Source organism: Zootoca vivipara, chromosome Z2 (genome assembly GCF_965207765.1).
Source record: "Zootoca vivipara chromosome Z2, rZooViv2.hap1.1, whole genome shotgun sequence".
NCBI classification, from domain to species: Eukaryota; Metazoa; Chordata; class Lepidosauria; order Squamata; family Lacertidae; genus Zootoca; species Zootoca vivipara.
Window position 1 is genome coordinate 23,100,970 of NC_142585.1, and position 26,281 is coordinate 23,127,250.

General features: G+C 45.5%; 1 protein-coding gene across 2 annotated transcripts in view; it reads right to left on the reverse strand.

The window, feature by feature from the left end:
* Nucleotides 1-14,725, reverse strand: part of LOC118078271 (ras-related protein Rab-6B) — a 28,146-nt gene extending 13,421 nt beyond the window's left edge. Inside the window, exons 1-4 of one of the 2 annotated variants that reach the window (XM_035102065.3) lie at nt 14,436-14,699; nt 11,570-11,628; nt 3,741-3,794; nt 1,834-1,939 (exon numbers count right to left, since the gene is read on the reverse strand). In XM_035102065.3, the coding sequence (XP_034957956.1) occupies nt 1,834-1,939; nt 3,741-3,794; nt 11,570-11,628; nt 14,436-14,517 (301 nt within the window). In that variant the 5' untranslated portion in view covers nt 14,518-14,699. Of the gene's footprint in view, nt 1-1,833; nt 1,940-3,740; nt 3,795-11,569; nt 11,629-14,435 lie in introns of both variants that reach the window. The other variant, XM_035102064.3, reaches the window with a different exon arrangement.
* Between the last annotated feature and the right edge of the window lie 11,556 nt (nt 14,726-26,281).

The window sequence follows — 26,281 nt, forward strand, 5'->3', positions numbered from 1 at the left end:
CAAGGGCCTTGGTTCAATCCCTGGCATTGCCAGATGAAGCCAGGAATGTGGCCTGCTTGGGACCCTGTTAGTCAGTGAAAAAAATACTGAGCAAGATGGACCAGTGGTCTGATTCAACGAGGTCGCTTTCTACGTCACTATGAAGGATATTTCTCTGAATGTTTATCAGATACAAAAGCTAAATAAAAGTTCCAGGCTCAGGGATAATATACCAGTTGCTCAGGGTATGGTGCAAAAATTTGGGAAGAGCAGTAGCCTTCATATTCTACTTCTGGGCTTGTCAGGGTGCCTACCTAGCTACTGTGTGAAATAAGATGCTGGACTAGAATCTTAACAAGAAGCTTATATTCTTCTTTGCAGCATTACTTTTTTTTAGGCCGATGAAGGGGAAGGGAGTAACAAGAAGTTGGACCACTAGACATGCCTCAAAGAAAGTATTTCATCTGACCGGAACAACAGGACATGAAACTTAACTTGGCCATTTGGTTTTTTTTTTGTTGATGCTTACAAAAAAAGGAATGAGTTAATCATAAAGAGGTTATAGCAGCCTTGTACAACTTGAAGCCCTCCAGATATTGTTGGGATGCAACTCCCATCATCCCTGACTGCTGGCCTGCTGGCTTGGGCTGATGGGAAATGAAACCAAAATCACAACAGGACATCAGGTTAGGGAAGACTGGGCTATGGTATATGAGACAGCAAAACTGGGCCTAACATTGCCGCTTAAGAGGCTCAGGTAAACTATAGATAGAGATGATGACCATAGTACTTCATGCTCCAATAGCTTCCAGGCTGGATTATTGCAATGCACTCTACGTAGGGCAGCCCTTAAAGATGCGTCAGAAACATCAGCTGGTCCAAAATGTAACAGCTAGATTACAGACTGGGGTTGACTTTACAACTCACATAATCAATTTTAAAAACAGCTTCATTGGTCACCCATTCATTTATAAGTGCAAGTAAAGGTGTCCACATTAGCGTTTAAAGCCCTAATCAACTTGTTGTTGTTGTTGTTTAGTCGTTTAGTCGTGTCCGACTCTTCGTGACCCCATGGAACTTAGACCCCAAATATCTAACATACTGTCTCCTTCCCTATAGGCCCTCTAAGGTGTTAAGATCAGTTCCATTGACCTCAGAAGTTTGAGGTGCTGGTGGCGGCGGTGTGGGAGAGGACATTCTCTGTGGCAGGTCCTAGGATGTGGAATTCCCTCCCCTCAGAAGTGCATCTGGTACCTTCAATATACAACTTTCATCATCCACTAAATCATCTTGCCCTGGCCTCTGACACATGAGATAGGTATTTTGAGGACACACCACTTCCCTGTGGCTGTGATTTGTTGTACTGGTAGCTGTTTTTAATGTGGACTGTAGTAACCTGCCCTGAGAGTTGTTGGTGAAGGATAGGTAAATAATAAAAACAATAATAACTGCTAGATAGTGGAAACATACTAAATTGCCAGGTGCTAATTATGGGATTTTTTATTTTTTGCCTTTCTAAGGGGACAGGCACTTACTGGTAATCTGTTTTATTAAAAACGGCATAGCTTTATTTTATTTGTAACATGAATTTTCATTTTCGGTATCATATTTTGTAGAGCTACAAAATCTGTATCAGCTGGATAAAAATATTTGCCCAATTATAATTTACATACTAAGAAACAGTTTAAAAAGTGGTGGGCCTTTGCTAGTAACAACGGATTCTATCGGATGATCCTTTGCAGGCTTTTGGGTGGTTTTAGTCCTGTCTGCTACCTTACTGGGAAGGACAGAACCAGAGCTCTCTTCTCCACTGAGAGAACAGTGCCTTTGCAGAGCCTAAGCCACAATACCTACTTGTCAGATCAAAGACAATGACAGCCGCAGCAGAGTCCCGGATGTAGCTAGGAATGAGGCTGCGGAATCTTTCCTGACCGGCTGTGTCCCACAGCTGCAGCCTGATCTGGGAAAACAGAAAATGTGGGGGAAGGGGGGAAGGGAAGAAAGAGCAGGAATGTGGAACACAAAATAAAAACAAAAAAATTATGTGAATTTTAAAAAAAGAATGCAAACTCTTTGAGGAAAAATGCAAGCAACAAAAGGGGCAGGGGAAATGGTAAAATGAAAAAAAAAATCAGTGCAAAATAAAAAGAAGGGCTTGCCCAAGGGTACCTTGCGATTGTAGCTTCTGAATAGATCCCTTTAAATGTGTTAAAACAGCCAGCTTTTACCCACAGTGGAAGCAAAAGAATACAGCAGGTACAAGAAGTGGAGGCCCAAGCTGCCCCAATGGAATTTCTTCTGACACTAAGTCTAATTGTGTACCCCCTTATGAAGCCCCACAACAAAGATACAAGTCAAGGACTCATTAACAGACACACACAGAGCACGGTTTATAAACCACAGTTCGAATCCCTGCAATGGGGTGAGCTCCCGTTGCTCGGTCCCAGCTCCTGCCCACCTAGCAGTTCGAAAGCACATCAAAGTGCAAGTAGATAAATAGGGACCGCTACAGCGGGAAGGTAAACAGCGTTTCTGTGCGCTGCTCTGGTTCGCCAGAAGCAGCTTTGTCATGCTGGCCACATGACCCAGAAGCTGTCTGTGGAGAAACGCTGGCTCCCTCGGCCTATAGAGCGAGATAAGCGCTGCAACCCCAGCGTCGGACACGACTGGACCTGATGGTCAGGGGTCCCTTTACCTTTAAAATACAATATGAAATACAAAAGAAGCAACAGAATTTTAGAAAAATTATGAATATTTAATATGATGGATGTGCTGACTTGCATCTCCAACCACAAATCCAGAGACTTGCCACAGACCACTGGAATGAAGCTTGTGGATCACTAGTGGTCCACAGACCAGTTTGGAAACCCCTGCACCAACATACAAACACTATCACTCTGAAAATCACCTAAGAAAATTCTTACTTTAACTCCAGGAGACAGAAGCAAGGTAGCACTAGAGGCACAGCCAGTTCAGACTGAGATGCCAGATAATTCAACTGTTTGCTGTCATAAAATAGAGCCAACATGGTGCCCTTATTTCAGTTAGGCTGTAAGAAATCCAGGTTCAAATCTTCATTTGGGTTTTGTACCCATTAGGCTGCTTCTCTCTCAAAGCCTAAATTTCCCCTACAGGACCATTGCAAGTATAAGATAATGACTATAAGGCATTTTGCACATTTTTAAATTGCGGGAGAAATAATTTTGCCGGAAGAGCCTCTAGCTGTCACACTGGCCTCCCTCCTGTATCAGAACCAAGGATGTTGCAGACAATGATTAAAATTCCATTGCCACAATAAAAGTTGGTTCCATTGGACTGAAAGGCAAAAGCACATTTTCTCTGTCAAAACTAATCCGCCTTTGCAATTTTGTACACAATCTACCCAGTGATGTGGATTTCAAAGGGCCTCCTCTTTCATTCCCCCCTTTTTAAAAAAAGCACAGTTCTAACCTTGTGATTCAGGGAGAAAAATGCTTGCAGGTTAGGGAGGAATGCAAGCTGAACCTACTAAAGACTCCCATATTCAATAGGACACAAAAAGTTGTGACTCTGGGGAAATCGCTTTTCCTCCTGCATGGTACAGTTTGTCACAAATAAAGAGCCACAGTTGGCTTACCCTTATTTGCCAGAGACCATGATTGGAAGGGGCTGCCAGGGGATTTAGGGCCACTCTTAGAAGGTGAAAGCTGTCAAATACAACACAAGCCAGGACAGCGGTCACATACTTTTTCCAGGTTATGCACACAGACGACCCCACTCACCGTGCGATCTTCTAAATACATAGTCTTTGAGAGGAAATCAATTCCAATAGTTGCCTGGAAAAATAAGAAAACTCTCAGTAACTTTGAACTGCAACAGACATCTAGTTAAGAGTTGCTGTAAGTCCACAAAAAATCAAGTTATTGAATCATATACAAAGACAGATCTGTGGTCACCTCAATACTGAACACATTGGATGAATGATTCCTGTGCAAAATAAATTCTGGAGCTGCCTAATTAAAAAAAAGGTTATCTTACAAGTTATGGTCCTCTTCTCTTGTGACCCTGTTCATCTGGGAGGGGGAAACTCAGATAAATTAAATAATTTTGGAGGTTGAAGCACAAGGGGGATATTGCTGTAGAGAATAATTTCCATAGTGCACAAAGCTTTTTCAGTGGGGTCAGAGGTCCAATTACTTAATATATCACTCTGATTACAGGTTATGAAATACATTTACCACACTGAAATAGTAGTCTCTGAACATCATGGTGCCTTATGGAAAATGAATTAAGACTTGCTTTGGGAATACATCTGTATGCCTCAATTCAGCTGAGGCACAAGATCTATGTGGCAATATCCAATATTGCACAAGCCGATTTACCCTTCTACTCCACCACCCAGTAGCTCCTTGAATCCCTCTAAATCTGGATGCCAGCCAGAGGGGCTGCAGGGGGAAGACAGAAAGGACTAGCACATGCTGAAGTCTATTCAGCTTCTGTATGGACACAATTAGGTTTCAACCACTAACTATAGCAGCAACTCTTTAAAGTCAATAGCAGCTTAAAACCATCAATAAAATCCGAGTGGAACAAACCTGCTTTAAACATAATAACCTGCTGGATTGTGCCAGTACCCCATCTGGCACAGCATAGGAGGTCAACCAGATGCCTATTGGAAACCTGCAATAATAGGGCATTACACTGTTCCAGGGAGTTCCAAAGATGTGGGGCCAGTACTAAAAAGCCCTATGGTTGGTAACAATCTGTCGTTAATAGTGTTGGGTTTGAGAGCAAGGTCTCCAAGGCCAATCTCAGGGCAATACAGGCTCATGAGGGTGCAGACATTCAATTAACCTGGTCTTAAAGACCTTTTAAGGTTCCAAAAGCCAAAAGCCAAAACCATCACTTTAAACTGAGCCTTGAAAGAAAGAGAAGCAACCAATGCAACTGACACAGGACTGGTATTGTTATATGCTCATTATGTAAATTACATGAATTTCTGAAGAATTTTTTTTTCCAGCCAGTTCAACTTTGTCTCTGGATAATACCTAATGGTAAGTGTCAGAGGGCTTGGTGTGGCTACTCTAGAGTAACGACTCCAGCATGGTCTTTTAAGGCTTTTATTAAGTGCTGATTATTTACAGTGTTCAGAGCAATGAAAATGCATCCTTAAGGTGAGGTGTCAGAACTCCCGAATGGCGATTGGCGCGTTTTCTTCCAGCACCACAACTTTGGCAGACCCAACCTCTTCCCCCTACGTTTGCGTCGCAATTCGGGAGTTGGGGGGATTGGCCTCCCCCCCGTGCGTCCAACTTCCTGTCCCACCTGAGGCATGGGCTCCACAACCCTGCCTGAGCCTCGGACACCACTTCCTGACTCTCCGCTGGAGGCAGAGCTCTCCTTACTCTCTCCAGCGCTTGGTGATGGGCTGGAACTTAAGATGGGAGGGACTTCCCTGTATCCCTTGTCCCTCACATCCACCCCCCTCCCAGGCTCCTCTCTCCCCCTCCCTAGTGGCTCTCTGCTTGCTGGGGACGAGTGAAATCCCAAGAAGTCCGTGGCATCCGAGCCTGTGGGTGTGAAAATTTCCCCCCAATCCTGCGATCTCTCTCCTTCCCCCTGAGAAGACGGAAACCCCAAGAAGTCAGTGGCATCAGAGCTGGTGGGAGTAAAAATGTTCTGCCAGTCCTCTCCTGCCTCTGACGTCGTCGACCTCGGTGAAACCCACACCTCTTCTTCCGTGTCCTCAAATTCCGCTTCCCATCTCCATGGGGAGCTGCTACCTGCTATCCCTTCCTCCTGCTCTTCCCCCTCTCCCTCCCTTTCCATGTGCCAGGGCTTGGGCCTGTGGGGGAACAGGGCGTGGAACTCTTCCACTAAAAATTCCTCAGGTACTTCCGTGGCCGGTATCCACTCATTGTGGGATGGCGGAGTGTCCTCCCATGCTATCAGGTACTCCAGCCCTCTCACCCCTCTCCTTGAGTCTAAAATCTCAGTTGCCTCATTGAGCTGTCGGGCGTTTCCCGTCTCCCCCCCTCCCTCTGGAGGTTGATCGCTGTCCCTGAACCTGGTACTTTCCCTGTACGGCGACAGCAGTGATCTATGAAACACTGGGTGCACTCTCATGTCCTCCGGCAGTGCTAGCCTGAAGGCTACCGGGTTGACCTGTTGCGTGACCGTGAAGGGGCCCAGCCTCCTGGGTGCTAACTTTTTGCATCGCCCCCTGGTGGGAAGACCTTCCGAGGATAACCAAACCTTGTCCCCCACCCTGATGACCTCTCCCGGCCGCCTGTGGCGATCTGCCCCCTTCTTGTACGCTTCCTTGGCCCTCTCCAAGTGTTCTCTGAGCTGCTGGTGCACCGTCTCCAGGTCCTCTGCCCAATCCTCTGCCTGTGGGCCCTCTTCCTCCTCCTCCCCCTCCCTCTCCGGGAAAGATCTGAGGTCGCGCCCGTAGTTGGCCTTAAAGGGCGACACCCCTGTGGAGACGTGCACCGCATTGTTGTAGGCAAATTCTGCTAGTGGCAGGCGATCCACCCAGTCCGTTTGCCTCTGGCTGACGTAACATCTCAGGTACTGCTGCAGAATGGCGTTGACCCGCTCCGCCTGTCCATTGGTCTGCGGGTGCCGAGCCGTCGACAAGCTGACCTCCACCTGCAGGAGGTTCATTAGCCGTCGCCAGAACCTGGAAACAAATTGGCGGCCACGATCCGAAATAACTCTTAAAGGCAATCCATGCAGTCGGAATACGTGGTCCACAAACAGTTTGGCCGTCTCTTCTGCCGAGACCGCCCTGGCACACGGTATAAAGTGGCACATTTTGGACATGAGGTCCACCACCACCAACACTGCGGTCTTGCCCCTGGACGACGGCAGGTCTGTGATGAAGTCCATGGACACTACTTCCCACGGCCTGTGCGGTGTGGCTAATGGCTCCAGCAAACCTGCTGGTGGCGCTCTGACCACCTTTGCTCGCTGGCAGGTGTCACATCCCCTGACATAATCCCGAACATCCTCCCGCACCCCTGGCCACCAGAAGTGTCTCATGACTAGGTGAGTGGTTTTGTCCCTTCCGAAATGACCCGCCGTTGGGTTGTCGTGCATCTGCTTGAGAACCTTACCTCTCAGCTGTTTGGTTGGGAGGTACAGGGCTCCCCTGTAAAAAAGCAAACCCCTCCTTTCCTCAAAGTCTTTGGCCTGCTCCCTCCCCCCTCTCAGGTCTCTGAGGATGCGGGTGGCAAATTCATCCGCTGCCGTCAGTGCTGTGAGTTCTGCCTCGCTCACCACTGCTGCACCGCATGACCATGCAGATGGGGGGAAAACGTGCCTGGGTGCTGGTGGCAACTCCTCCTCCATGTACTCTGGCTTGCGGGAGAGGGCATCCGCCCTGACGTTCTGCTCCCCCGGGATGTAGTGGATGGAGAAGTTGAAGTTCGAGAAGAACTCTGCCCACCGTATCTGCCGCTGGTTGAGCACCCTGGCCGTTCTCCAGAACTCCAGGTTCTTGTGGTCTGTGCACACCTGGATGGGGTGCTTGGCGCCCACCAGGAAGTGTCGCCAGTGCTGGAACGCAGCGTGGATCGCGAGAAGTTCCCTATCAAACACTGTGTAGTTGCGTTCAGGCTGGGTCAGCTTCCTGGAGAAGAAGGCACAGGGTCTCCACTCTCTGTTGGTGTCCAGTTGCAACAGAATCGCTCCCACAGCTTTATCAGAAGCATCTGTCTCCAGGCGTAGGGGCGCATCCTGCACCACGTGGAACAGGTGCTGGTCTGAAGCGAATACTCTCTTGAGGCTTTCGAACGCTGCTTGTGCCTCTGGTGTCCACCTGAACTTCTGCTTGCCTCTCAGGCAGTCGGTGATGGGAGCCGTGACACGAGAGAAGTTCTTGATGAACTTCCTGTAGAAGTTAGCGAAGCCTAGTAGGCGTTGGGCATCTTTGCGCGTCCTGGGGCTGTGCCAGTCCAGGATGGTCTGCACCTTGTCCTTGTCCATCGCCAGCCCCTTGTCTGACAGCTTGTAGCCCAGGAAGTCCACCTCCTTGGTGTGAAACTTGCACTTCTCCAGCTTCACATACAGGTGGTTGTCCTTCAGGCGCTGCAACACCTCCCTGACATCCTTCACATGCTGCACTGGGTCATTGGAATAGATAAGGATGTCATCCAGAAAGACCAAGCAGTTCTTGAAGAGGAGGGACCCCAGGACGTGGTGCATGAAGGCCTGGAAGCAGGCTGAGCTCCCTTGCAACCCAAAGGGCATCACCAGATATTCAAAAGAGCCCAGAGGCGTGAACATCGTGGTTTTCCATTCATCGCCCTCCCGGATCCTGATCAAGTTGTACGCCCCTCTTAGGTCTAGCTTGGTGAAAATCTTGCCCCTGCGTGCCGCTGTCAGAAGATCATCCACTCTGGGCATGGGGAAAGCCACTGGCTCTGTCACTGAATTCAGCCGTCTAAAATCCACCACCAGACGGCGCTGTTGCGTGTCTTTCTTGTCCACCCAGAAGACCGGGCTGCCCCCTGCTGCCTTGCTTTCTCTGATGAACCCCCGCTTGAGGTTCTTGTCGATGAAAGCGCGCAGATCCTCCAGTTCCTGGTCTGACATGGCGTACAGCTTGGCTGGGGGTATCGTTGCCCCAGGCACCAGGTTGATCTGGCAGTCAAAAGGCCTGTGTGGAGGTAGGTGGTCGGACTCCGCTTCGCTGAAGACCTCCTGCAGGTCCCAGTACGGCTTGGGTATCGCCTCACCCCCTTTGACGTGCATGGTGGCCACCGTGGCTATCGGAGGCCCCTCCCCTGGTTGGTGCTGCATGCAATGTTCCAGACAAAAGTTCGACCCAAACGTGATGCATCTCTGGTGCCAACTTATGGAGGGGTCGTGGCGCGCCAGCCAGCTCATTCCCAAAACGATGGGGGGGTCTGAGATGGTCGTGACGTTGAAAGCCAGTGTCTCTGAGTGCCTTCCCACTGTCATTCTCATGGGGGGGGGGTTTGATGAGTGATGGCCCCTCCCAGCAACTCTCTGCCATCAATGGTGGCCACATGCAGGGGAAAATCCAGCTGCAGAAGTTGGATCTGGTGCTCTTCTGCAAAGTTTCTCGAGAAGAAGTTGGCTGAGGCACCACTGTCAATTAAGGCGAGGACTGTCAGGGGATAGCCATTTGGGAGCGTCAGTGTGACTTCTAGAACCACTCCTGCTCTGGGAGGGGTGGGCTGGCTCTGCTCCTCTCTGTGCGGGTGGGCGGGCTGGGGCTGTTCACTGCTGACTGTGCCTGGCTGCTGCCCCTTGTCTCCTGCAGCCAGGCTGTCTCGTTTCCCTGCTGTGGTGCTACGTCAGTGGGGGAAGGTACAACCGTTCCCGCCTTTCCTTGCCACTCTCTGCGATGAGGGCAGTCTCTGACGCGATGCCGGGGGGAGTTGCAGAGAAAGCAATTCCCGCCTCTTCCCTCCTTGCGTCTTGGCGCCGCCGGGGTTTGAAAAGCCCGCGCGCGCGCTCCCCCAATCTCCATCGGTTCCGGCTCTGGGCTTGGTCTGGGCGGGTCTGGGGGCGGTCCCTGGGGTGGGGTTTGGTGATGTGGTCTGTCCTGAGAGCGTGGGAACCAAGGTTTTGCTGCGCGCGTCGCTTGTTTGTCATACCATCTGGATTCCTGTCTCACCCCCACCGCTAGCGCCGCTTTGCTGAGCTGATCCATAGTCTGCGGTCTAGGACCTCTTGCCAGCTCATCCTTAACGTCTGCATGCAAACCCAGGTAGAAGGCTGATTTCACTGGCTCACTGTTCAGATCCCACCCCAGTTTGTGCACCAGCATGGTGAATTTCGCCCAGTAGTCCCTAACTGTCGATTTTCCTTGGGTTAAGTCATGAAGCTCCTGTTTAGTGGCCTCCATTTCACTGTCGCTAGCGTACATTAATTTTAAAGCTTCTAGAAATAAAGTTGCGTTCTTCATGCAAGGATTTTTTTGCGCGATGAGCGGTCTTACCCATTCTCGGGCGGCCCCCGTCAAATGCTCTATGATAAAGTAGACTCTGTGCGCGTCATCTGGGAATTCTGCTGCATGCAATTCCAGCGCATAATTTATTTCTGTCTCGAATCCGAGGTACTCCCTCGGGTCTCCGCTGAACTTGGTGACTAGGCTCTGTCCCCTTCTCACTTGGACTAGCTGCGGCTGGGGTGCCCCCCCACCTCTAGCGGCTTTCTCCTCTTCCAACTTTTTCTGCAGGTCTAATACCATCACCCTTAGCTGTTTCTCAGTCTCCTCTTTTGTCCTCACCTGGTCCACCAGCTTGTTCAGCTCCTCCTGCGCCCCTCGCGCTTCCTCCTGAGCGGCATGCAATTGCTGCTGTGCGTGCGCTGTGAGGTTCTGTAGCTCCTGCTTCGCTGCTTCGGCCTCCAGCCTCCAATGCTCAGCCTCTTGAGCGCTCATCGCTGCACTCCAAAGTAGCCAAAAAAAGATTCGGGAGTTGCTGTCAGAGGGCTTGGTGTGGCTACTCTAGAGTAACGACTCCAGCATGGTCTTTTAAGGCTTTTATTAAGTGCTGATTATTTACAGTGTTCAGAGCAATGAAAATGCATCCTTAAGGTGAGGTGTCAGAACTCCCGAATGGCGATTGGCGCGTTTTCTTCCAGCACCACAACTTTGGCAGACCCAACCTCTTCCCCCTACGTTTGCGTCGCAATTCGGGAGTTGGGGGGATTGGCCTCCCCCCCGTGCGTCCAACTTCCTGTCCCACCTGAGGCATGGGCTCCACAACCCTGCCTGAGCCTCGGACACCACTTCCTGACTCTCCGCTGGAGGCAGAGCTCTCCTTACTCTCTCCAGCGCTTGGTGATGGGCTGGAACTTAAGATGGGAGGGACTTCCCTGTATCCCTTGTCCCTCACAGTAAGCTTCTTATTACAAGGCGCATAGACATACATCAGTAAGAGCTGTTGCTAAGTCTGCACTTCTGGCAGCAAAAGAAAGTTATTTGCAATATATATAGCAGAAACAATGGTCCTAGGCTGTTCAATATGTTTTTATTTGGTTTAAATTCACTTTTATGTATATATAATATTTCTAATATTTGGTTGCTTTATGTTGTTTTCATTTTTAAAACTGTAAATGTTCCTTCAGCCTATTCAAAACCTTTCCTTTTATCTACTGGCAGCATATAGATGTGTCCAACTAATATCCAGATTCCAGACCTCTAGAACAAGGATCCCCAAACTTACCCGGCGTCAGGCTGGTGCTCACAGCACCGATCGCACGGCGGGCCGGAGGGCAGGGGAGCACGCACCCGTGCGCATGCGCTATTTCCGGCACACTTCCGGGTCGAAAAAGTGCTGAAAATAGCTTGTGCGCATGCGCACGGGCCTCCTCCGACCCGGAAGTGCGCCGGAAATGCGCAAACTATTTCCAGTGTTTTTCGACCCGGAAGTGGGCAGCCGCGCCGCGCCAGTAAGAGCAGGCGGCGGCAGTTGTCGCGGGCTGCATAAATGAGCCTCATGGGTTGCATCCGGCCCGCGGGCCGTAGTTTGGGGACGCCTGCTCTAGAATTTCACTGATTTCTAAACCTCTTCATGAAAACAATGCATTTTAAATGCTCTTATGCAAGAAGCTTGACTATGCTCCCACTTACCTGGTACGTGTTGTCAAAACTGTCATACATAAATCTGGTGATCAGGGATGTTTTTCCAACTATAGAAGAGGGGAGAAGAGAAATGGCTCTTTATATATGAAGTGGTAGGAGCGGCACGCAAAACACCTGCCCACACACAGTCAAGATCTCCAGAATATCATGTCACATTATACTATGCCTTCCTTTTAGAAATCCAGCTAACCTACTTAAAGTAGCATGAGATTTTTGGGACTGCTGCTTTTAGAAGTTGTTGTGCAGACATATTATTTTATTTACACAAGCAGCCCCTTTGTGGACTGGGCACTGTGGAACATATATACAGAAAGCAAGCAATAAGCATAGTGATCCATCACAATGTGAATCAAATAAGTATGGTCTGTCTGAAGGATGAAATATGTGGCCCTGTCACCTGCTCTCCTTCTGGATCTGCTCGAGTTTGGATGAGAATGAGAAGAGTGCCTCCAGATATGGTGATATTTGTCAAGCGCAAAAACAGTCCAAACTGTCACTGTCATAGCTTGTAATTAAGAACTATGCTTGGTCTTGGTTTTCCTTGCTGTCTCCAATATCTTCTTCCTTGTATGTCATTTTTTAAAAGATTGTGAGGCTAAGTACAGAGGTCATATTCCAGCAGTTTATAAAAATAAGTTTTGAGAGCCCTTTTGATGGGATATAAATTTTGCAAATAAATAAACAAGAGTTCTAGAACATTAATGTCAACCACAATCCTAAACCATTGAAAACAGAGATTGTTCTGTGATACTGCAAAGGTGTGGGTCCATATTTCCCATCCAAAACTTTAATTTAATAAAAAATAATTAAAAAATCCTTCCAGTAGCACCTTAGAGACCAACTAAGTTTGTACAGGTCTTAGCATGGAACAGAAGGCTGGTGACATACATACACAAGCATTTATTACAAGACCTGCAAACCAACCTCAATTCTACATACCGTAGTAGGGCTTAAACGCCATTTCTTCCAACAAACCTTAAAGACTTTAAAATAGCTGAACCAGTTTTAACTAGTGCAAGCACAACTATGCTGTTGTGATAAAAGCAACATATGTCTATAATTTTCATTTTTCTTCACCTTACTACAATACATGATAACAGCACAAATGTCACTGACTATATATTCAGTGTTTCAGAATAATTACAAATTCCATTAGTGGACAGAACTGGCATAGACACAAATAATTTTGGCACATCAAGACAAACCGTAAGATGGGAGGGGGGTTTCTAGGAGGTTCTATATTTATTTCACCATTGACAACTTTGTTAGCTCCCATATCACGCTTCAATACATAGGGTGTTGGGCATTAGCCAACACTGCAATTCAGAGCACTGGAAAGAAATTTATGTGATACACTTCCAGCCATGCTCTTAGAAAAAGTGCTTTGAACTTGACTTTATTATTCACATGTAAGTGTCCTAGAAGCTGTCCTCTGGAACAGGAAGGATCAATTCACTGGATAAGTTGAGAAGGTAGAAAATGATGAGCTCACCATTTGGTAAACTTAACTCCATTAGCCATTAGTATGTCCAAGTGCCAACAAGACATTGTACAACTGAACAGCAAAAGCCATTTCACACAATGAAAGTTACCATAGATATGCTGACAAATTCAGCTGTGATATGTCACTTCAATGATAATAATTTTAAAAAGATTATCCTCAAGGATGTTCTTAACATTAAAAAGAATTGGGAATTATAAAGTCTTCTACCAAGCAAATCAAAATATTGGTAGCAATCTTGGCCTCAAAAATATATGGTAAAAAGATATGGCATGGGGAGTATTAGCAATTCCTAGAAACTACCTAATTTTGAGCTTCTTTTGCTTTTTCTATGCACATTAATTCAGTAGCATCATGCTCAATGAGACTGACTTCTATTCAATAGGATTAATACATTTTAAAGCTTCCCAATCAAAATTCCTAGGATCCCATGGAAATGAGCAATGGAAGCTTGACTACAATCTCTCTCTCAGAGCATCTTATAATACTTTCATCTGGGCAACCTGGGTGGTGATGGTAGGAATCATTTCAGGTTTGTGATGCCACACTTCTCTCATCCTTCCAATACCTCTCTAAAGTCTTGGATGAATGAAGGAATCAAAGCAAGGGGCATTTATAATAACAAAGTATCACTTGCCCCCATCTGTTTATGCAACTCTAGAGACACTATGCACACTGATGGAGATGTAGTTGTTCAATTACACTAATGATGCCTTAGCCATTTTTGTTTCCCCCACCCAAAGGTTTTGTATTTTAAGGAGCATGCATGCATTTGTCATCTTACACAAATGATGTAAGTCTTGTAAGATGACAAATGCATGCATTTGTCATCTTACACAGTTCTTTACTTGAGGAGGATTCTTGGCAGCTTTTGCTCCTACAATTCGACAAGGCACCATATAAAATATTGGAATGCATCAGAATCATACAATCACAAACTTTTGTTTCCTCCTCTTACCCAAACCCTGGAATGTCAAAGCGGTATTTGGGGACAGAAGGAAAAGGGGGGAGGGGGTGCTTGCTTATGGCTTCCTTACAGGGTTTCTGACAAACCACAACATTAGGCACATACAAATAGCCTCACCAACTACTGCCCACCCAAAGCCCGTTCGTGGGCATGGGATTTTCTTATCCAAAATGCTGGGTGGGACCTCATATGGTTTTGCTTATGTAACTCTGCGAAGCACCATGTACGGCAAAACGGCGACGGCACCTGCATGTTGCCCCGCTCTTGAGGATTCAGCATGTCGGGGAGGGGGCAATTCTGCCTGAGGGTCATCGCCATAGGGTCATCCCTCAGAGACACCCTCCTCACCACCTGCCCGCCCTAAACCCCCGGGGCCCCGCGCTCACCGCTCTGCTCGCCCAGGAAAACCAACTTGAACTTGCGCAGCGGGTTGCCGAACTCGCCGCCGGCTCCTCCGGGCGCCGTCATGGCAAGCGGAGCAGGGCTGGGAGTGGGGGAGGAGGAGGAAGAAGAGCGGGAGGGATGGGTGTAAGGATGGAAGTCCGGAATAGGAGCCAGGTGCCAGGGAGAAGGAGCGAGGAGAGGGCAAGGGAAGAACCGGGCTGCGCCGACCAGAAAGAAGACACGGCAACAGCCGAGCGACACCTGATGGCGTCACTTCCGCTCCGCGGCCGCCCGGCCCCCCTCCGAGGGACGAGAGAGGGATGAGCTCATCCTGAGCTGCAGGGAGGGGGAGAAGTGGAAGAGAGAGAGAGAGATAGGCCGGCTGGAAGAGACCGATGGTGGCGTCGTGAGATCATCGGGTGTGACATCATTGGAGGGCGGGGTTTAAGGGGCCGACGGCGGGGCGCTTACCACAGAGATAGGAAAAGTGTAGAAAGAATCAGCACTTCCTTGTATCTCCATTGGATACTGAATGGTTTAGTTTTTGTAAAATATGCAGGGATTTATGATATGCAAAATGAACCGTGGAAAGAGAAGAAGGGAAGTCACTGATATTTTAAGGATGTTTAAATGAGTATTTTAAATTACAAAGCAGAAAATTTAATAAAAATTATATATAAAAAATAAAAAATCAGGACTTCCACTGTTACCGGTATTGGGGGGGGGGGAAGGATTGTAAATATAGTGATGAGGTTCTCTCTCGTCCCGTGTTTTTATTTATGTATTTATTTGTTTATTATCATCACCATCATTTCAATTCTATACCAATTTATATTTGCTAAGAAGAAAATCTCAATGCATTATTAAAAGATCAAATAAAACAATCCATATTAAAACATTACTGATGACACCGATCCACTTCACGCTGACAAAAAAAGCTCCTCTCATAAAGTTTCATGTCTCCCTCACTTACCCCCTTCCACCACCCCTCCGATTTTTCTCTTTCTGTTTCCTCCCCTCCCAGTTTTTATAACCTAAAAATTTCCCAATGATTATTGCAGCTCTGACGAATTATCTGTGCTTGCTTTTTGCAAAAGAGTCTGATGCAAAACCTTTGGCATGACTTTTGTATTGTGACATGTCACCCCAACCTCCAGGTGGTGAGAGACTCCAGGGTTTGTGTGTTTACTCGGTATTCTGTTCTCTTGGATGGAAGGTGAACAGACACTGTGGCATATAATGTTTTATTTAAACATATATGCATCCTGAGCATAGGATAGAGGGGCTCACAATGCATTGCTCTTCCATTAGTCACAGCTTTAGTTCCAGCACAGAGCAAGGCATATCTGTCCAGCTCTCGCAGCATCTCTCCTAAAAGGTTACCCAAGGTCCTATCTTGCCACGTCCCCCTTGTTGCCCCCTTAGGTTCCTTCCCACAGATACGGTAATTGTAACCCAGCTCACCTCTTTCAAGTTCTCAACAGGGCTTCAAAGGAACTAATTGGTTACTAATCCTCCCCCAAACTCATATCACTCCCGCCTCCAAAGTCCTAGCAACATGCCCAATCAGTTTGCATGTTCAGCAGTGGCCTTGTGAAGGTTTCACCAAAGAAGAAGAGAGAAGAATGCTGAACTTCTTGTAGCTGATCTGTTATTTGCTGACTGGTATTTAGTTGCAATCCTTCATGCAGATCTTTAATACAATATATATACATGCTAATTATGCTTGTCTGAGAGGTAAGGAAGTGTATTATTGGCGCTAACGGAGAATTATCTATAGCCCAAAGCTTTGCTCTGTTTAACCAAATAGTCCCAATAAAAACTTAATTGGTCTTTAAGGTGCTAATGAAGGAATTTTTTTTATTTTGTTTCGACTCAGACCAACACGGCTACCTACATGTAACTACAAATAGTCAATAAGTTCTTTTTTAAAAAAGGATTGTTTATCTTAGCCAAGTGCTGCACTCTAGTGGTTACAAAGGAAAACACCCAAACTCTATTTACAGGTAGGTAGCCGTGTTGGACTGCCGTAGTCGAAACAAAATAAAAAAATTCCTTCCAGTAGCACCAATGACAAACTTAGTTGGTCTCTAAGGAATTTTTTTTTAAATTTTGTTTCGACTCAAACTCTATAATCAACTACAGTACAACTACACCAAATGAAAGACCGGAAACTGTCCCTATATAGACTCATACTATAGGGACAGTTTCCTGTCTTTCCATTTAGTATAGTTATACTGTACAGTAGTTGATTATATAAATAATCTACCTACAGTAGTTTAGAATGCTTCATAATATAATACAACATTTGGAATACACAAGCCACCTTCATTTCCTTAAAAAAAGCAACACCCCTGAATATTTAGTGTTTAGTCTAGATTTTTCCCTTGGTGCATAAATAGGCTAAATAAATTCGGCCAATGGCTTAATTTATCTATGAGAATGTCTACAGGTAATTCCTGAAATAATAAAGGGGGGGGTAGCATGAAATTTAATAACAGCTATTCTTCCCAAACAGGACAAATTTAATTTTTTCCAACTCAGCCTTAAATTTTCATAATGGCAAATTAAAGTTAAAATTTTAAAGGTTTAAATTCTTAGAGAACTTTATTTTCCAAATATATTAGCCAGTAGTTCAATAGAAAACACACGTAGAATAGGTGGCAGAGCTACCTCGTTTTGTGACCGTCTCCAAGTTGAAAAAAACCATTATTATTGACCCTAGCCCTAGTTTTGCTATTTGCATATAATTGTTTTAAGACCCCTCGTCCAAAATCTCACCTTCAATATTTTGATATTGCATAATTTCCACCAAGAATTTACTTGCAAGTTTATCAAATCTTTGGATGCATCCAGTGAGAGGATCAATAATGGAATTGGATATTTCTTAGCACAGTGTACCAGGCTAAGGGTTTTACAAACTGGGTCAGCAATGTGCCTGTGCTTAATGAATCTTGTTTTGTCCAAATTAACATATTGTGGAGCTATATTGCTTGGAGACTATTAGTGTTATGTATCGTAGTTTTCCCTCAGGTCCTTGGCAGTTGTTTTTAGGAGGGAACTTTAGGATGGAACTTTGAATTATGTTTGATACATTGTTTGAGCCAGCCTTCTATAAAAGCAGGCTGGCTCAGCAGTTCAGTTCAGTTCTGTTATGACTCAATAAAGAGCTGTTTGGAGAATCACTGTGTTGTCTGCTGCTTACCCACAACTTAACAATTAGTATGCTGGCAAATATATTCTGATATAGAAGGCTTATAAGAATAAAGAGACTCAGCACTTTCCCCTGGCATATTATTTTTAACATTTGCCCTGTCTCAGGAATTTGATTATTCTCCAAAATATTATTAAAAACATAAGAGAAGGGGAGCGAACCTCTGCAGAAAGGGTTTTTTGGGGGGCAGAGGGGATGGTGGGTTCTCTCCCCCACCCCTTCTGGACATGTATGCTACTGTTTTATTTCTGTGTTACATATTATTCTCTCGTGTAGTTTAATGCTGTCAAAATGATTTGTGTTGTTTAATGTATTGTATAACTTTATTTTTTTATTTACTTGTTGGCATTGACCCTGTGTAGGAGAGGTATGGCATCTAGAGAGATAATGGCATTGTAACCCTGCGAGATGTATGCTACAAGATTAATGTAAAGGCACTGGCACCAGTGCACCCCTCCTGAGTAACGCCAGGGCATTTTCCAGCTTGGCAGTTCTTGTCCATGTATAACTGCCTTGTCCTAAACGTGCTATGTGGCTCCTCTGATGTGTGGTTAGGCCTAGTAACTGCTAGGCCTTTATTGCTTTGGTTTGTCTACTTACCTCTTGATGGGACAAACAACAACAGAAATTAAATTTGAATTGATTGTGTGTGTGTGTGTGTGTGTGTGTGTGTGTGTTTGTGTACCCCCTATGGCCGTGTTTTGTGACTAGCACAGTCAGATTATCCATTTTGCAGCAGTTTCTTCAAATTCCCAAATGTGTTCACAGGCACCAGAAGGGTGGTTTCTTCCAAGTATAGGAGTTATGTGAGAGGTCAAAGGAGCTGGGAATACTTTTTTTGTGTGTGTGACTAGCCAGGAAATTGCCTCTATTACATTGAGATTAACTGAGTTATTGGTACCAATTTATTTTTAAAAGGTGTAAAGTGGCCCAGCCTGCTTATCACGTTTGAAGCATCCCAGTGCAGTTGTAATGTTGGGGTTGTAGCAAGCTGACCACTGAAACAAGAGTGTGGTAATTTGGGGGGCGGGCAAGGAAGTCAGGGAGAGTAGGGGTAGGCTTCAAGATGAGTGTGAAAGGGAGAAGGAAATATTACTGGATATCATGGCAGAATGCCAGCATGCATGTTTAGAATTTATGTATCGTGTGTTGCAGCCTTCTGCCAGTTCAGTTTTGTGTAAGCTTGTATGAGAGGTAGCCCTGTTTATAACCTATTTAAGAGAGCAACCATTCTCCTGGCAGCTGTTGTGAGGCATGGTTAAGACTGTGTGAGTGGTAGGTGGACATGGGACCCATTTAAGAATATTACGCAGTGCCACTGACATCCCTGCCTAGTGGTTATGGCACAAATATAGTCTTGGGGAAGTTGGTGCTTCAGGGCAACATGGTCAACAACTGGAGAAAGTGGAAGCATGGCTTCAAAATATACGGCGTTGTTTGTGGTTCACAAAGGATGACATGCTCCAAAATGCCTGATTTCTGCACATGCCTAGAGAAGAGATGAGGGAGGTTTTCATATCCATTCAGTTCACTGTTGAGGCTAATAAGCAAAAGGTATCAGCTGTTGCCAGCAAATTTGAAGCTTGCTGCACTCCAGAAGAGAATGTGACATATGAGAGACAAATTATTCACCAGAGCTCAGATGGAAAGCTCAGATGATCCCTGTTGGTATCCATATGTCTCGAGATACAATGGGTGCACCTCCAGGATTTAAAGAAGCTTGCACAAATGTGTATGTTTGGAGACTTGTATGACTCTCACGTAACAGATCTTGTGTGTTTGTGGAGTAAATTCAGACTGGGAGAAGGTTAGGTTGCTAAGAGACACTGATTTTCATTTTCAGGTAAGAAAGCTTATGTTTATTAAAGGAAGTACATAATTGATGGGAAATACCTTCTGTAGTCCTAGATATCTAGTTGGGGAAACAAAGAAGCCATGCTCGCCCCTTGGTTGTCAGAAGATAAATCCAAAATGACCTCTTGCCCCAAGGTTCAGAGAAAGTGTGTGAGGAGAAGCAGGAAGCTGTAAGCAGGATCCAACCCAAGACATAGCTGTCTAAACATCAAAGAGCAGAGAGATGTCAGCATAGGGATAAAATTACAGGGGTAGTCTGGGAAGCTGCAGGTCTTTCTATCTGCCTTAACCCCAGCTAAGAGACCCTTAATTGACTCCTGACTCATACTGTAGACATTTGCAGAGCTGAAGCAGTGCAGCACTTGCAATAGCTCACAGCTGCAGAAAGGCAAGTGCATGCAATAGCCAAGCCCCAGGAGTACAGAGAAAAGCACAAAGTGTCCTGCAAAACCCTCTGCACAATGTGTGTCTCCACCCACAGTCATTTCCAGATAGGGTTGCAAGGATTTGTCAATATTGAATTCAGCCCTCCATATTTCTGCTGCAGTTTCTGCATTTTTTTATTTTAATCCTCATGAAAACACTTCAGCATTTTTGTGTTCATATCTCCAAATAAACACATTTTTGCAAACAAATCCCCCATATATAACCCATTCTTGCAGGCTATGTGCACTAATATGTTTATTTCAATGAACACTTTCCTCTAATAAAGGGATTTTGTAAGCATTGTTTGTTTGGTGGGCATAGCAAAATTTGGACAAGTGTAGATTTTGAATGATACACATGTTTTGGTTAGCATATTGTTTCAGAATGTGTGAACTTGCAAGATTCAGCTTTAAATGCACACTGAATCAAATTCCTCCCCCATCCTTAGGCTTGATCTATCTCACCAGGGCTGGCCCACCTATGAGGCAAGGCAAGGTGACCACCTCAGGCAGGGGAATCCACAGGAGCAGTGGATCTGGCCTCCAAGGAATCAATTGCCCACTGTTGCCACCGCTATGGTTGTTGTCAGGGGACTGGGCAGAGGAGGAATGGTAGAGACTGCCTCCCCATCTTGACTCTTCCAGGGAGGAGGAAGTGGAAGACAGTATAGATTTACAACAGGGGGTTGAGGGAGGTAGCAGCTCAGAGGCAGATGAGGGGGAAATCCGGGAAATCATGGGAGAGCCAGAACAACACCCAGCTGACACATTGTCATTAGAAAGCATCCCAGACCCTCCATCTCCCAGAACTGGCGAGTCTTAAAATGTTATGAGAGGCATTGCACATATCTTTGTAAACCAAGAAAACCTTTAATAAAATAAAATAAAATAAAGTAAGTAGGAGAGCAAAGAGCTCAAAGACAGAGGGCATGTAGCTGCACCCACAGAAGTGACGAATGAGGAAGTGGGAGAGACAAGTGGTAGAGATTCACTTGGGACAACATCATTATCCAAGAGGCTGGGTTCTATAGCCTCTCTCTGTAAATATTGAAATAAAAAAGGATGGTAGGAAACTTTTTCCTGTCTTTATACTTTCCTGGGCAACCAGCTGGAAGCCGCTGACAGCATCCTGACAGTGGTGGTGACAGCTGCAGAACACTCCTTAGAGGTCAGCAGCCCCACCCCATGCTGCCTCTACAGTGGCAAATAGGAGGCACTGTTGGTCTTCTCTACCTCTAGGGAGGAAACCCTCTGGGTTCTGGTCTCTGCATGTGCCCAGGTGATTCAGAGCAGGCCCTTTCCTCCACCCCCAGCAACAGCCTTTGATTCTCACGTCATGTATTGGGTGAGGTTGGTTTGATTTCCCCGCTTGTTCCCAGTGTTGATCTTTATTTCCCCTTGTTCCTGATGTAGATCATCACTCACCCCTTCTTCCGTGGCAGGGGTGCCATTTTGTGGTTCACTTCAGGTGGCAAAATGTATTGGGCTGGTTCCGTCTCTCTCTCTCTCTCTCTCTCTCTCTCTCTCTCTCTCTCTCTCTCTCTCTCTCACACACACACACACACACACACACACACACACACACCACCACCACCACACCCTACCCCAGAGGAGTATCCAGTATTTTCTACTTGCCTCTGGGATGCCCTTTGAGGGACCATAGGTTTGCAGCATAAGGAGAAATAGAGAGGAACCTCTATGAAGGTCAACAAGGGCAACTTCTGCTAACCTATAAGCAGATAGACACAGGACTGTGATGTAAATCATTTGGCCAGTCAAGAACAAGAAAAACCATTCTGGTTAATTGTTTGCAATTTTATGTCTTAAAAATGAAATATTCAAAGTACTTTGTCTTTCAAATGTCAACACATTATATAGTAACTTTTACTATTTACAGCAGGGTTGTTGTAATGGTCTTGTAGAAAATACATGCTTCTGGTCTGAAAACCAGAGCAAAATGCAACAAACCATTCACTGCAGCCATTGAACATAAAACCTGTACAGTTATCCAGCCAGTGTTCAGAGCAGGAATACAAAAAAAGAAAATCTATTGTTCCCTAGCAACAAAGTTCAAGCCGTTATACTACAATTTCAGTAAGTTTAGAAGTGTTGTTGTTAGATAGGAATGGAAAATCTTGGCATACATTGTAAACATCATTACAATTCATGAGAAAGCAAAACCAAAGGAAAAAGACTAGTAATTGACAAAACACTGTATGCTAGGCCTCTCTTTTTGTTTATAGACACCTTGTTTATGAAAGTTTCAATGTTCTGTCATGGTTCATCATCATACATGTGAAATATTGTCAAAGACCTACAGATATACTAATGTTTATTAAGAGGCTAAAGTTCACCACTAAATATAAGAAAAGATTGTAACTGGCAAACACATTCTCTTGGACAGATAATGTAAAATGGCAAAGGCCAAGAAAATCCCACAACAAAATTGAACTTGAGGACACCCAGTTTCTGTTAAGGTCTCTATAAGCCAGCATTTGGAAGGGCAATGAGTAGGACTGCGGACCACAGAACATGTAAAATCTAACACATTTTGTCATTGTGTGCTAAAAATTGGCTCCAGCTCTTTTGTTTCTCTCTGCTTCTTGTTATTTTGCTATTTCTCCATTACAATCCCCCTTCATACAGCGGCCAACATTATACCTTGAGCATAATTGATGGAATTAGTGGGATATGGTTTTTGGTTTTGGTTTTAAAAAAACACCCTTTTCAAATGGTGTTGCCCTTTTTCGTTTGAAGGGCAGCAGATTACTGCAGGTATGATAATATTCTGCCTCTTTAAACAAAAAACAGCCTTGCTCACCAAAGCCCTAGGTTTCAGTCATATCTTAACAGGATATGATGGGAAACACTCTGCACTTTCTAGTAAGGTTGGAACCATCAACAGGAGATGAACACAAGGCTGTATGTTCTTTAGATTGTATTACCAATGTTTTGTGTATGCATATAACTTTGCAGACTGGCCAAAGTGTTCTAATTTGCTGAATGGTGACAGAATTACTGTACTAGTTTTCACTGTCACTAAAAGACAGCGTTTATTTCTGCTGGTAGTGACATTGCTTTGGTGGAATGGTTTAGCAATGTCCAGAGGACCGTGTTCCAGATGAAATACAATAGCATGAAGAGGAGGCAAGTCAAGGGTTTCAGCTCGATCACCAGGGTTCTTCCTTACATTGCTAGTCTCTTGTGATGTTGAGGTGACCCCTGTGCGTCTCAAAGGGCAGGGCTGCTGCTGACATAGGTGTACAGAGAGGAAGATTATTCATACTCAGCTCAATCTACTAGGGCATAGCTCAGCCTAGTGTTTTCTTGACTTGCCTCCTGCAAGCCTGTGGAACACTGAACACACACCTAGAGGAGACTTGCCCTGTAATCTGTGGCCCTTCAGCTTTTGCTAGACTCCCATCATCCCTTATCACTGGGCATGCTGCTGGGTTTGGCTGGCAGGCAAAATTTGGAGGGCTGCAGGCTCTCTCTACTCCTCATCTACGTACTATGACTGGCATGCCAGTTGTCTTAAATCCAGATCATTGGCCACCTTGGCCAATGGTCAAGGATGCTGAGAACTGTAGTCCTAAAAGTTGTGTGAACCCGAGATTGAAGCACACTGAACTAGTCTACAACCTCCAGACTCTTACCGCCTCATCCCATCCTCATTCTGCTGAAGGCAACCAGATCTGGGAGCCAACAGGCTGCAATGTAATAGAAGATGTTCTCTCTCATTCTCCACCCACCCCAACCCCTTTATCACAGCAGTTTTATATTTCTATGCAAATTTTTAAAAGCACAGGCCAGAAAAAGGGACAACAATGTGTGAATTTGGCTGCTCATTGAACCGCTCCCAACTAATCTTTGCTGCTTCCAATCTCATGTCTCCTCCACTGACCACTGTTTCCTCAAGGCTCTAATTCCACCCACTTCCCCCACTGCCTGCACTCTCATGTCCTTCAGCTACCCTGAAGGACCATGAATCACTGTTGGGCACTCTTGTTTCTCTGCCCTCCCTGGCTTCCAGCCCATATCAACCTTCTGTTCTTTCAACCCAGTATGAGCTTTACATCCCACCCCTAGGGCTGGTGAGATTTCAGGTTCACTCCACATTTGGGAGTGAGTTTTCTCATCTCATCATCTTAATAGTCATATATGGTGTTATGTTTTTAAATTATTTGTGTATATGGTTAATTAATACTTTGCAAATTAAAAAAAGTAGATTAAGGTGAGGTAAGGGAATGGAAAGGAGCAGGATCTAGCACTCTGTGCCCACATTTCCCCATTCTATTGTAACCCCATTATATGACTATTCATAAGTGCACATGGCTGTTGTCATCTTTAGACTTCATTCTACTACTGATTTGCCACACTTTCCACACTGGGGGCCTCAGGGACCCACTCCTCATTCAGGGCTCGTCCATACACCCACTTGTTCCATGCTTTTAGGCATGGATCAGAGACGTTTCCCATTTGCTCCTCTGCTTTCCCCAGAAAAAAATGCTTTTTAGTGCTGAATCGGAACAAATATCAGTCTGCAGAAAACTCTCCCAGGCCCATGTCTAGAAAGCACAGGGCAAGTGGAAGTGTGGACAAGACCTCTGTCTCAATCTTGCTGACTACTACCTGACAGCTAGTAACACCCTAGCTATGCTCTCCAGGTTTTCAGATTGGAACTGGAGCAAACCAGACACTCTACCACTGAGCTACGGCCCTTCCCTTAAAACAATTAAGTCTCAGTTACAACTACAGGAGTGCACTGTTAAGTTCTTGCTCTCCAAGTACCTGCCTCTGCAGCTACCGGTACCTACTGGGGTCAGTTCAAGATGATCTGTTTACTGGGTGTTCATCCTCATTTGCACAAAGTTTGCAAGGAGGTTATACGTCTGCTGTTTACTGAGAGCTTGTGAGGTTATGTGATGTTGCATCAAGCAAATGTCATCACACACATCTCAACTCAGAAAGATAAAGATGACGATGATGATTTTGTAGGGAGCAGGTTTCTTGTGCTTGAGTGCTAAATTTACTTTAATTGTGCAACCTGAATTTGCTAGTTGAATGCCACCTGCAAAACAGTGACTGTCTGGAAGCAGCCTCTGCTTTTCAGTGTGAGTTGCCTCCCCCTACTTTTATTTCACTTCCTTTTGTTATGATGTCAGGCAGCCTCCCTACAACACTTCCGACTCTCTGCCCCACTTCCTATACATTCTGTTGCCCTGAGGCCCTTTGTTTCCACAGCTGCCACCCCTTTCCAGTATCTTCTGCCCTCTTCCCCCCCATCTTCTGCTTCACACCCCAGTCCCTATTTCAGTGTATTCCCTCCCCTTCTCTCCAGCCATTCTGCCTTTCAAGATCCCTATTTCTGAGGTGGTCTTTCTTCAACAAGTTCTCATCTCACTCTCTTTTGTTCTGCCCACTATGCTCTTCCAGTCCTTAAGATGATGTGAGGACAGACAAAACTGGAGGGATGTGAATATTTCATACCTGAGAACTCCCTTCAGCAGACTGAATGTTTGCTAATATTCCAAGGCATCACAATAGTTCAGCCAATAGTAGTCAGAAGCTTCGCCACCACTGCAAGAACACAGAATCACCTAGCACATCCCAATATAGGCTGTTTATTTAATTGCTCATTAGAAAGTCATTTGTGAATTTCCCCCCTTCTTTTCTTTTTTTTAAAATATGGAGGGAGGGTGGGAGTAGGGAGATAAAATTGGCCGACTGAATACGTGTCTGATATCCAGCCTGCCTTCACTGAAGCATGCCTAAAAGGGCCAATAGCTCTGCTTTTAGCAAGGTTAAGCGGGATGGCATAATAGTAGAATGTGTTTGTAAGGAGAATGTGGTTTAAAGGTGAAGCAACACATTCTGTACGTTTTATTCTACGTGTATCCTCAATCCATTTCTCCCAGAAATGGCTTGTATGTGTTTTCTGGCAATTGCACTTTCTTTACAAAGGCTGCTCACCACTTGCAGAATGGCAAAATGTTAGTAACTCATCCACATTTCCTTTTGTGCCACATTTCTAGGCACAGGGACAGGCTTTCCAGGTCTGTGTCTGAGCAGGTTTTCTTTTTTTGTACCACCACTTTCCCATAGAAAACCCATGTTTTGCTGCTGAATCACAGCAAACGGCAATGGGGTTTCCCACAAACTGCCATTTGCTCTGATTCAGCAATAAAGTGAGGGTTTTTTTGGGGAAAGCGGTGGGACAAAAAGCAAAACGAAAAACTGCTCAGACGGTTTTTCTGGAAAGCGCAGACTAAATGTAAGTGTGGATGAGCCTTAAGCCAGAATGATTCTTTGGATCAGGGTTTCCCAAACTTGGTTCTCCAGCAAATTTTGGACT